The sequence below is a fragment of the Bombyx mandarina genome, chromosome 16 (genome assembly GCF_030267445.1).
Source record: "Bombyx mandarina strain Sakado chromosome 16, ASM3026744v2".
NCBI classification, from domain to species: domain Eukaryota; kingdom Metazoa; phylum Arthropoda; class Insecta; order Lepidoptera; family Bombycidae; genus Bombyx; species Bombyx mandarina.
Window position 1 is genome coordinate 8,387,848 of NC_143222.1, and position 12,628 is coordinate 8,400,475.

The 12,628-nt window shown below is 38.9% G+C and overlaps 1 protein-coding gene across 7 annotated transcripts in view; it reads left to right on the plus strand.

Moving 5' to 3' along the window:
* LOC114250365 (T-box transcription factor TBX2) overlaps positions 1-11,293 on the plus strand; it is a 128,929-nt gene extending 117,636 nt beyond the window's left edge. For 6 of the 7 annotated variants that reach the window (XM_089733890.1, XM_028184194.2, XM_028184193.2 and 3 more), the window contains 3 exons: positions 443-519; positions 8,652-8,785; positions 8,861-11,293. In XM_089733890.1, coding sequence (XP_089590016.1) covers positions 443-519; positions 8,652-8,785; positions 8,861-9,432 — 783 coding nt within the window. In that variant the 3' untranslated portion in view covers positions 9,433-11,293. The remainder of the gene's footprint in view (positions 1-442; positions 520-8,651; positions 8,786-8,860) is intronic. The other variant, XM_028184197.2, reaches the window with a different exon arrangement.
* The last annotated feature ends 1,335 nt before the right edge of the window (positions 11,294-12,628 follow it).

Here is a 12,628-nt window from a genome sequence, read left to right on the forward strand (position 1 = left end):
GCCCTACGAAGTTTTTTTTTTTTTTATTGCTTAGATGGGTGGACGTGCTTACAGCCCACCTGATGTTAAGTGGTTACTGGGGCCCATAGACATCTACAACGTAAATGCCGCCACCCACCTTGAGATGCGAGTTCTAATGTCTCAGTATAGTTACAACGGCTGCCCCACCATTCAAACCGAAACGCATTACTGCTTCACGGCGGAAATAGGCGGGGTGGTGGTACCTACCCGTGTGGACTCACAAGACGTCCTACCACCAGGAATTAGTAAAGGATAGAAAAAAGGGAGAAACGGGAGGCGCAGTAGCTCGCAGTGGTCCATGATAGTACACCTTTATGCTCTGATTCACAGTTGAAAGGTAATTTAAAAACTTCCGATAACCCGCGGTCGTAAGCTAAACAAACAAATGAAGATCACAAATGAAAACCAACCTTATTTGCAGATAACACAACTGAAAATCGACAACAACCCGTTCGCGAAGGGTTTCCGGGACACCGGAGCTGGGAAAAGAGAAAAGAAGTAAGTCTTTAACCTTTGCAATATGTATATATTTATTTATTTTTTATTTATTTATTACAAAAAGAACCAATAGCTAATGCAACAGAATATAATAAAATAATAGAAACAAAAAGCCAATTAAAGGCCCTCACCAATATAAACAAGTTAAAATACTAAAGGAATAAAAAAATTTAAAAAAAACAATCAGCAAGCAATTTATAATAACCTCACTGGCCACTTATGTTACCGCAGCTCATTTACCAAATTGTGAACGCCGTCAATTCAAATCTTATTTGGTCGCTTTCAAGTCCATTGTATAGGAATTAAGCAAATTTTGTCGGTTTTTGTTTTTATCTCACGAAGATATTCCTTCATAGTGTGGTAGGACGTCTTGTGAGTCGGCACGGGTAGGTACCACCACCTTGCCTATTTCTGCCGTGAAGCAGTAATGCGTTTCGGTTTGAAGGGTGGGGCAGCCGTTGTAACTATACTTGAGACCTTAGAACTCATATCTCATGGTGGGTGGCGGCAATTACGTTCTAGATGTTTATGGGCGCCGGTAACAACTTAACACCAGGAGGGCTGTGAGCTCGTCCACCCACCTACGCAATAAAAAAAAAAGTGTTACGTGAACATATTTTATATGCGTATTTCATTACAAAGCTTAGTTAGTACCTATCTGCGGGATCTGAACGCAGACATATTCACATATCTCTATACGAACACAGCAGGCGTCTTATCTTTTCATTAAGATCACGACGACTTAACTTAAGATATCAATCAATAATGGAGACTTGTTTCCGTACGCACCGACCATCTTACTTTAAAAACTGGAGTCAATCCCCTGCATAAATAGGCAAGATGAATCACCCAGCAGCCCGGACTTGCAAAATGTCAACAAAGAAAATTAATTATAAAATTTATTTTAACAACAAATTATCTATAGTCTAGGATACAGGCGATTAATTATATCGCAATGTATTTTTATTGCGATCATCTAAAATAAATTAATTATAAAAAAAAAATCAAGTCTACACCGAATAGAATATATTTACTAGACTACATTGAAGATAAATAATTACTATGTAGAAGATAGAAATAAATTCAATGCAAAAATAGTAGAGTCATCAGTGTCATCAAGAGATCTATGATAAATATTGAATAATAATAATGATTTAGTCAGAAACCAAAATAAAAATTAAGGCTAAATTACAAAATTCACTAAACAAAATGCTAAACCGACAAAATACAAAAGTTAAGTGCAAGATAGTAAAATAAACAATAAATAAAAAACTAACTAACGTTTTTTTTAAACCTAGATGGGTGAACGACCTCACAGCCCATCTATTGTTAAGTGGTTAATGGAGCCCCTAGACATCTACAACGTAAATGCCGCCACCCACCTTGAGATATAAGGTCTCAAGTATAGTTAAAACGGCTGCCCCACCCTTCAAACCGAAACGCATTACTGCTGCACGGCAGAAATAGGCAGGGTGGTGGTGGTACCTGCCGGTGCGGACTCACAAGAGCTCCTACCACCAGTAACGTGAAACAGTTACGCCCAAAATATATATGCACTACGATTTGAGTTTGCTACGAGTAACATAAAGAAAAACTTTAGAAAAAAAGATCTCGTCATTTGACATAGAATTCATGAAAATTCATAAGAAAACCCGGTAACCGGAGTCAGGGTAAAGAAAATCGATAAAAATCATAGAACGATTGTTCAAAGATATTTTAAATATATATTTTTTGTAGCCGTTTCCAAATCTGTCCCGTAAACAACTTGCGCCAATGATTTCGTAACTCTTGCGAACAATCACGAAGAGAAACCTTATAGTCTTTGATTGCGGTCCTCGAATAACTTCCTCAAAGTATTTCAAACTCCTTCAAAGTATTATATTATATTTAAAAATTACTCACTCATTTTGGTGAACTTCTTCCTCGATACTTTTGAAATGTCGAAAAATATTTAATGTAATATTAAATAAAGTAATGCGTAATGTAAAATACAAAATAAATAAATATTATTTTTTTAATTAGAAGTTTACAATTCCTAGTGATGATGATCCTATTTTGATTTCTTGGGTACAGTGTGATCCAGTTTTCTTTCTAAGACAAAAAAGCATTAGTTAGGAGGTGACTGAAGATCATTTTTCAGCTCATAGCTCGTAGAGATAAAAATACCTTGCAAAATTAAAAAAAAACACCAAAAATAGTACCCGGGGTTTTAGAGCGATGTTTAAATCCTCATGCACCGTACGCTTTGAATAAATAAGACCTCTAATGCGCTTAATCTACGTTTTAAAATTCAATTACGAATCCACGTTGTGGGCGGCGTTCATAACTAAAAGGCGACTGAATGATTAATGAAGGCGAAAACTGCCGACTATTTAAGTAAAGTTAAAAGCTAACTAAATTAGCTTCGTATCTGTGAATCTCTCTCCAAATTAATTAGGGCACGAGCGGCGTTTCCGAGCACCCGATGCCAACACGCTCGGCGCCGTTCCAAATTCAAATTAAACCAATCCGGCGCCTCCTTATTCGTGTTCAAAGTTTAAACATGGCGGGTAACGGCTCGAAACGGTGGAGTCATACGACTTGGCTCTTTTTTCCAGCGTCTTTAGCGTGCGAGGGAGAAAATTGGATTTCCGCGATAAAATCAGCTTTGGTTTTTTTTTCACCGCATAATTTGCTATCGGCCGCCGCCCGTGGGGATAGGCCGCCGTTCCGCTAACTTATTTGAAATTCGAACAAGAACTCAATTAGTGGCGGATAACCATCTGTTAGTACCTCGCGGTCGTTATGCGATTCTACGGAATGATGGTTCGTGTTAATCCATGGCCTCGCGATTGATAGCAAAGATATCTGATTTTGCACTAATAGCTCCATGTAACTTATTAAAGTACATGCAATAATTTGGTAAAATATCGAACGAAGTGATGTTTTTGAAATTATAATATTCCACGACCAACAAAATCACTTCAGATTCAGTTAAACGGCCTTTTGGACGGACGTTAAGGAATCTTTAATTCGCTTACACAACATTTCGCACCGGATGACCGTATACAGGCGCCCTCCGGCGACCGGAAGCTGCGGCCGTCTTACAAAATGGCCGACCGGAAGTGACCCGACGTGACTGTTTTGACAAACTACACGCTCTGTAGCGGACACATGCCTCGGCCATTGTGTTAAAGAACTGAAATTATCATCTCAATTCCGAGGCGATTGTTAAAGGATTTCAAAATAAAAAATTGTATGCTTTTTATGTTATTTGCTAAATGTGCTACACAAACTTTGATCTTAATTTTTTTAAATACAAATCCTAAATCAACCTTTCTAAATCAACCTTTCACATTTGACAGTCGCAAACGAAAATATCGTGTGTTTAATACGGTTAGTTCTTTTTTTTTTTTATTGCTTAATCTGTGGTCAGCAACCCGCGGCTAGCGAGCATGCGGCTCTGACTTCTTAGCTACGGCTCTTCCGCGAAATGCTTAGTTCAGTCACGGAATATTATTTTAAAACAAAAGGCTATAAAAAATATGTAATAAAAATTGGCTCTGAATAAATATAAATTGTGTGTTATCAATATTTATTTAAGTTGACAAGGTTGCCGACAGCTGGCTTAGATGGGTGGACGAGGTCACGGCTCACTTGATGCTACGTGATAATTGGAGGCAATAGACATCGACAAAGTAAATGCTGTCGCCCACCTTGAGAAATTAGTTCCAAATTGCAATTTTTGAGTACAGTGGCTGCTCCACCCTTCAAACCGAAACACGTTACTGCTTCACGGCCGAAATAGACAGGATATATATAATAGGTTATTTGTCTGGGCAAGCTTACTTACCTTACCACTAGTAAAACTCAGTTGGCGATCGTAGTTCAATAACGTACTAGTCAGAGAATGATGCTGCCCATTTCCCCGCTTAATCACCCTTTTCGACACCCAAGGGAAGATATGGTATAGTGCCAGTCTAGTCCAAAACCACAAACCCAAACACTATATAGCATCTATATATAATAAAGGCGTATATTCTTAGATTACTTTCTTTTCGTTAATTTTTCTGCCAACCCTACATTCTAAATGTTGATTTCCATCCACTGTCATATTTTACTATTACTTACGAGCAGACGAGACGGCTCAGTAGCATTCCCGTTCCTGCGGACAGAATGGAAAGTAGTCGACGTCACCGTCGTCGCCCCAAATACGTCATTTCGGGTCCTCCCGATCCACTGACGGTGCTTTTAGGTACCTCAAGCACCGGCCATCGTTCTCGCCGAACCCGTCGCTTGCGACGAAAAGCACGGCTCTTGCTAGGGTTCGTGTTAGCAACGTCGTTAGGTTTGAGCTCCGTGAGCTCACCTACTAGTTAAGGTTACGTTGAAATAGCCTCTCCAGGCTCTCAGCTTAGGTAGGAAAAAAAGCTTAGTAGGCAAGAGTTAAGAGTGCTCACTATTAGCTTGGATGCCGCTGCAAAGCTTGCGACTGTATGCTCAGTCTTGCGAACAAAAACCTATTAATCCATCCGAAACAGCCGCTTTGTTGGTACCTGACGGAGCCGGAGTATAACATGGCCCACCGTCTAATAAGAGATAATCTCAATTGAAATCGCCTCAATCATATAGAACGGAAGCAACAGATTCTAACAGTTCTTATCAATGTGTTCCCTTTTCATCTCGTTTTGCCCGAAGCAACGTTACGTGTTAAAAGAATAAAAATCTCTCGGAAACAATAAAACAAGAGTCAAAACACCTACTTAATATACTGCCCTTGTCTCGTCGGGTTGCGACGATGAACCCTAATGCAGAGGGTATACGAACAAACCGCGTCACTTTAGGGATATTTTTGGGGATAAAAATTTGACAAAATTACAAGGCGAGCCACCCCAGCGCCACAAGTTTACATTGTAACGTGAACACCCTAATGCGAACAGTTTAAGTTAGGGTTGACACTGAATTTTTAAATTATCGTAGATGAGCAGAAGGTGTTGAGTCCAAACAGTGCTTAATAAAGAGTCAACCTTGATGAGATTGAGATAAAACACAGATATATGGTCTTGGTCTTCAATCATATTGATTGAGGTGGAATGCAATTTGGGGATCAAACAAGAGAATGTAAACAACATAAGAAGATCTATCTATTCTATTACATTTTCCTAAAAAAAGGAATTTGGCGCAAATTGGCAGACGGCCTACTTATTGTTAAGTGGCTATTATGGCCCATAAAAATCATAGAATGAATGCTGTTACCTACCTAAGACGTTAGATCAAAATCCCTAATGTATTTTATAATAATAGCTGTGTCACCCATCTAACCGAAACGTATTACTAGTTCGTGGCAGAAATAGGCAGCACGGTGATATATTTCTTTACTTACCTATCTGCCATTAGCCTCGAGAGGCTATTCTGGATTCACCATAACTGGGGGGTGAGCTTATGCTGCTCAATCATGGTGATATCAGTTCATATACACCAGTACCTTTGAAATTAGGTATATTTGAAAACATCCAAAATGACTATAATATGATCGTTTTTAAACCGATGCCCTAAAACTCAATAGAAGGAAAATGGTTTTTTTTCCTAAATCGCCAGCCCTAAATATCAAGGGTGGCACAAATTAAATTCTATGAGCCGCGGCGATGAGACGAGTTAATAAAATGAATTTAGTGCGGAACCCCGGTAATCAGGGCGCCGGGGAGCCCGGCGGGAAGACGCGGACGATTTTGGGGCTCCGTAAGACAATACACATGATAAAGAGTTGTTTGTTTAACGGAGCGACAGAAGGCAAATAATTGCGCTCTTTTTGTATCCTTTGGGGTGACCGTTTTAAATCGTTTAACCTTTTTTTGTCTTTTAATGTCTTCCGAAAGGGACGTGGTCTCCGTGAACGTTTTGTACCCGTATAATGTGAGCTGCGTTTTTGTTCTTATCGAAACTCTTGACATTAATTGCACGAATATTTTTGATGACCTTGGTAGTTTTATTTATTGAAAGAAAATTAATTAGATATTTCCTCATGCCTTTTTTTTATATTGTCTTTGATTACGTAGACAGATTAACCATTTCATTGTCTGCCTGATGTTTAGTAATTACCGGAGATCATTAACACCACAACGCGAATGCCGCCACCTACTCTGAGATTTGAGGTCTACATCTCAATTGTTTTTGCGCAGATTAAAAAAAATACGGATTTGATTTTTATTACACAACTATTCGTACATCGTATAAGTCATTCGTGAACTTGTGCTAAATACGGATTTTGTTAAAAACAAAATAGTGTCGCATCGAAACTATGAACTTAGTAATGATAAAAATAGATTAAAACACATTGAACGCCATGTGACCTATCGGTGGGCCTAGCGTACTATACCATTCGGGCCAAACCAAAATCAGGGAATCGGTAATTTTTATCAACTTCAGATTTTCATTCTAAAATTTATAAAATGCGATACTTTGTAGGAAACAAAAAAATTATTGACTTTTACTGTCTAGTTTTTAAGATGTTTTAAAAGGCTATAATCTTCATAAAAACTACAACTTTCTATTGGATTTGAAAACCAAGACTCGACAAAAGGGCCACGCGGCTTACTTCTATACGCCTTTTGTTTGATAGCCGCAATCTGAAGGAAGCTTGTAGGAAGCGTTTACGTTGGAACCCTCACGCGGCTGTCGGGTGACCCTCATAGCCCCAACGATTCAGTAAGATAAGACTCACCGGTGAACACTGTAGCTTGATAGAAAAAACTCGATTTTTCATTTGACGTTCAACGTGTTAAATACGGTTTAAAAAAAGTGAAACAAACTCGTATGACGTAATTTTTTCAGAATACCCTCACCTTAAAGCCATTGACATTTCGTTGCTGCAACGACGGGGTTCAAATTTCGCGACTATCATTAAGAAATGATTAACCTTCTATAGCCCGAGGGTCGTGGCGGCTCATTACGTGATATGTCAACAGTTTGACACCCGGGGTGTGAACACTGAACTTAGGAACATATTCATCAAACATATTGCGAGTTTTCAATCTGAATTAATTTTATAATATACTAGCGACCCGCCCTCGCTTCGCTTCGGAAACTGTAATTTATTATATACATATAAACCTACCTTCGTCTTCAATCACTCTATCTATTAAAAAAAACGGCATCAAAATCTGTAGCGTAGTTTTAAAGATTTAAGCATACATAGGGACAGACAGATATAGGGACAGAGAAAGCGACTTTGAATGCGTCTAGGAAACCCGGTGTAGCTTAAAATAACAAGTACTCCGCATGAAGTGTAACTTAAAAGTTATTTCAGTGAGTTTACTAGTTTATATCCCTACTGGGTGTCTATTAATGATGGTCAAGCGTCTTGTGAACGCGCACGGATAGGTACCACTACCCTGTTCATTTCTGCCATGTCGCAGAAGTAGTGCTTTCGTAAAATATATACGGTGGTCCAGGTTCACTGTTGCACGTCAAAATAAAAAGGTAGCATTGTTATTTAATGTACATAAGTGTGTATATCCTACTGCCCATAGACAACCCACTGAGTTTCTCGCCGGATCTTCTCAGTGGGTCGCGATTCCGATCCGGTAGTAGATTCAGCGAAGCACTGCTCTTGTTAGGGCTAGTATTAGCAAATTTCTCAGATTGAGCCTAGAGGTTGGAATAGCCCCTTAGGTTACCAACGATTCGGTAGGGGAAAAAAAGTATCCTACGTAATTCTCTGCATACCTGATCCTGTAGACCGAATGGTAAACAGTCGACGTCGCCCTAAACACGTCATTACGGATCCTCCCGATCCATTAACGGTGCTTTTAGGTACCACAAGCATCGGTCACCGTCCTGGTCGAACCCGTCGCTTGCGATGAAGGGCTCGACGAGCGATTTAGCCCATAGACATAGCCCACTGAGTTTCTCGCCGGATCTTCCCAGTGGGTCGTGTTTCCGATCCGGTAGTAGATTCTGCGAAGCACTGCTCTTGCTAGGGTCAGTGTTAGTATCACTCCGGTTTGTGCTCCGTGAGCTCACTTACTAGCTAAGGTTACGCTGAAATAGCCTCTCAACCTTATCAGCTTAGGTAGGGAAAAAAGTATCTAATTTCGAAAACATGTATCCATAACAATCTGGCATTTTCAAAACCATCATGGTAACATAAGTAGTTTGTCTGTGTACCGCAGGCAAGCTCTGCTGACAGCGCGCTCGGACACCAGGGACGAAGATGACGAGCGGCCGCTGGACGTCGGGGGACCGGCCAGTCCACCGCCCACGTCCTCTACCCAGCACAACACTAGCTGTAAGTTTAATTTGTTAGCATTCAACTTCGCGGATCAATAGACGGGGAGAGGTTATGACATATGCGTAATTTCAGCCTGGTTCAGTTCGAGTGGTGGAGGTGGAGGCGACTCAGGGCCCGAAGAAGCAATCGAAGCCGGATCAGATTCGTCATGTTCTGGCGGCGCGCGGGCGTCCTCTCCGCCGGCGGGACCGTCGCGTCCCTCCCCAGCGCCGGACGTTTCCTTAGGACCGCCGGTACAACCGCCGCTCCTGCCGTACTTGTATCCCCCTTCGCTGTATCCGCCGCCGTTCTTCCCGCCGCATCAGATGACGCCGGGGCTGCTGTTCAACTTGCACCCATTGCTGCAGCAGTACTCGTTGCCCCCGCCTCCGGTTCCCCCTACGGCGACGGCACCCTCGTTGACGAAGGCGCACAGGTTCGCTCCGTACGCGCTGCCGGGTCTGGGGTCGGCGTTCGAGCAGGTGGCCCCCCGCGCTCGCTCGTTGAGTTCGTCCCCGGCACGAAGGTCGCCGCCGGCCCGGGCCGCGTCCGCCGACCCGCCGCCGGATGCGCCGACCTCAACGACGCCCGCCACGCCGCCCGCCTCCGACCTCAAGAGCATCGAGCGCATGGTCAACGGCCTCGACGTCGAGACCCAGGACTGACTCTAGCCGTACTGTACATACCTGTATTTATACTGTGCCTCGTTTCGGGAGAGCCGTGATCCGCCGCGACGAACGCGACATTTTATATCGTTCCTATTTTGTTTCTTTTCGAGTTCTATTCGGGTCGATATCGTATATTTCTTGTAAATAGTTAAGCTTATGTTAGAGGTCAACGACACCGAGGCGGCACGATGGGGAGCGCTGATGGCATGGGATGAATTAAATGATCGAACTAAAATAAAATTTCAATTATACCTATTAATGAATGTTTTAAGGACCAAACCGTTTATAATGTCTTGTATCAAAAACGATTGTTTAAAATAAATGAGCGAGAGGAATAGTTTAGCCAAGAAATAAATATTTGAAGTAATGATTATAATATGTATTTTTATTTATTTTGTCTAATTAAAATAATGAATGTGTACATCATAAGTTCCCATGCCATCCTTCATCATCCGCAACACGCGTAGTACCGTTAGTTTACACACACCACTGCAATAGTAATAGTTTAAATCGTTTTATGAATTCGGTGAAATTTTAATGGGCACGTCTTGTGACGTCATCATGAAAGTATCCAATTGGGAGATTAATGAAACTTATTTTAAATTAATAACTGAAATTTAAAAATAAAATTTCGCGTTTCAAATAATGTCCTATTCAAGGCGAACTTCGTAAATAAAACTTTATGTGTGAAAATAAACAAAGACAATGAGTTTAGAAGCGAGTTGACGTCACAGATGAGTCCGTAAGATTTAATCGAAATAAAATCGAATTAATTCCTCACAATATTTTACAGTAGCAAATAGTAATAATAATTAAAATAATATTGCTTTATATTGTAAATAAATATTATAAGGTGTATTTACGTGTTTACTAATAATTAATTATATGACATATTTTCAAAATATGTATGTTTTGTCAATTGAACTACGAGGTTGACGGACGATTGATTGTCGTGTTCTTTTTAAATAGAAATACAATTTTTTTTGTGTCTTATAACGTAAATATTGTTACCCAAAAAAAGACTAAATTAAAATTGCCTTGGAATTGACATCCATTTAAATACTGTCAGTGAAAACCATAGATAGATAGATAGATAGAAAACTCTTTATTGCATAAAGACAAAATGGTATGTGGGATAATAACGGAATTCTTATACATATTAGGTAATTGACAGTAGGTATTTTTGTGCCAGATAAGCGTTTTAATACAACCATAAACTAAAACCTCTAGGATTTTCGTGTAAGAATAGAAAAAAAAAAGATTTTGATACAGACTCAATAATAAGCCTAAATGTCACACAACTAATTCAAAGATTTACGTCATAAGACATTTTAACCTTTATTTATGTGGACAACTGGTACAAAATTTGTAAAATAATAAATATATATTTGGAACGCTGCAATCAAACGTGCAAAAATACACGATTGATGAATATAGTGTAAGTTGAAAGTTTGTAATATATAGTTAATAAATGTAGTTAAAAATACAAAAAATATATTATAAATGAATATAATTTTCCATGAAATTCATTAATTTAAGCGCAATAATAGTGTATTTACGAGATTTTCTGTGCGCGGCTGTCAAACTACGCCATTTTGAAATTATTTTATTAAAAAAAAAAAAGAAAGAAAATGGTCTGATTAATTATTGAGAAAAGGAAATCATTGATGGTCGCGACCGGAAAATGGGTTTTATATTTGTTTTTAAATTCGAAACTAAAAGTTTATTTTCTTATTTATTTAAGACCTAACAAGTTTTACCTAAAGGCTTCTGGAACATTCGAACGGAGACTGTAAAATTTTGCGACAGCTGTAATTGAAAATTATTCATTAAAATATATAGATGAATCTATTGAAAAGACTATTTATTTTTCTTTATCCTTAGACTTCTAATCTTTCGATATTATCAAAGCAATAAAACACAAACTTCGGGCATATGGTGACTGATATACACACATACACTTTTTACTGGTGGTAGGACCTTTTGTGAGTCCGCGCGGGTAGGTATTACCACCCTGCCTATTTCTGCCGTGAAGCAGTAATGCGTTTCGGTTTGAAGGGTGGGGCAGCCGTTGTAACTATACTTGAGACCTTAGAACTTATATCTCAAGGTGGGTGGCGCATTTACGTTGTAGATGTCTATGGGCTCCAGTAACCACTTAACACCAGGTGGGCTGTGGGCTGGTCCACCCGTACAAGCAATAAAAAAATAAACTTAAGTACGTTTAAATATATCCAAGACAGATGACACTCAGACAAAGTATATCTATGAGAGAACTGTGTCGAAGGAACGCTGCATCGACTACTTACTGTCATTATTAAAAACCACTTTTACGGCTTAAGGAACGACGGTCAACCACATCAACTGTAAAGTATTAAAAATGTCGGAAATAATTCATATAATGACAATTGAAAAAAACTCGACCTTAAACCGTAAAAGTATTAATAATCATGCTTAAAACTCGCGAAAACCGAAGAAAATACTGTCAACCACGCTCACGCGCGCATATTAACAGGTAAGCGTGTTTTTTTTTCATCTTTGATACTTTTATGTACATAATTCGTATTTGTCCTTGTCAAATTTCCTAGTAGACGAAAAAAAATGTGCTGAAACCGTTTAAAAATTGCACGATTCTAGAGTATGAATGAATGCGCAGATTGAATAACGTGAATGGGACTATCATTAAAAATATAATATGTATCTTAAATATTCATAATTCAAACAAAGCACGTCTTTAATTCCATCTATATTACATTAATGAATAATATAGATATAAACTTGTCATTGATCATTATTTGTCTTGTACTAAGCGCAGATTGATTAACGTAAATCGGACTATAATTAAAAATATGTGTATCTTAAATATTCAACATTCAAACAAGACGTGCTCTTTAATTCCATCTATACTACATTTATGAATAACTAGAGGTCCCGCAGTAGTCGAAATTCGACTATAATTAATTAGAATTGTAAGTTTGTACACTATTATGATTGTATTTTATACTTCTATAATCACAAATTTCGCTAAGACTACACACACTATAAAAAATCTTGACAAAGACAAACAATATTTAATCTATTCTCAATTTGCCAACAGAGGTCAAGAACAAAAGTTTGACAATAAATAGTATGCATGCGTGTGTGCGTCAATTACATGGTATATAGTGTGTGTAATGTTTTCTTTATTAATTAA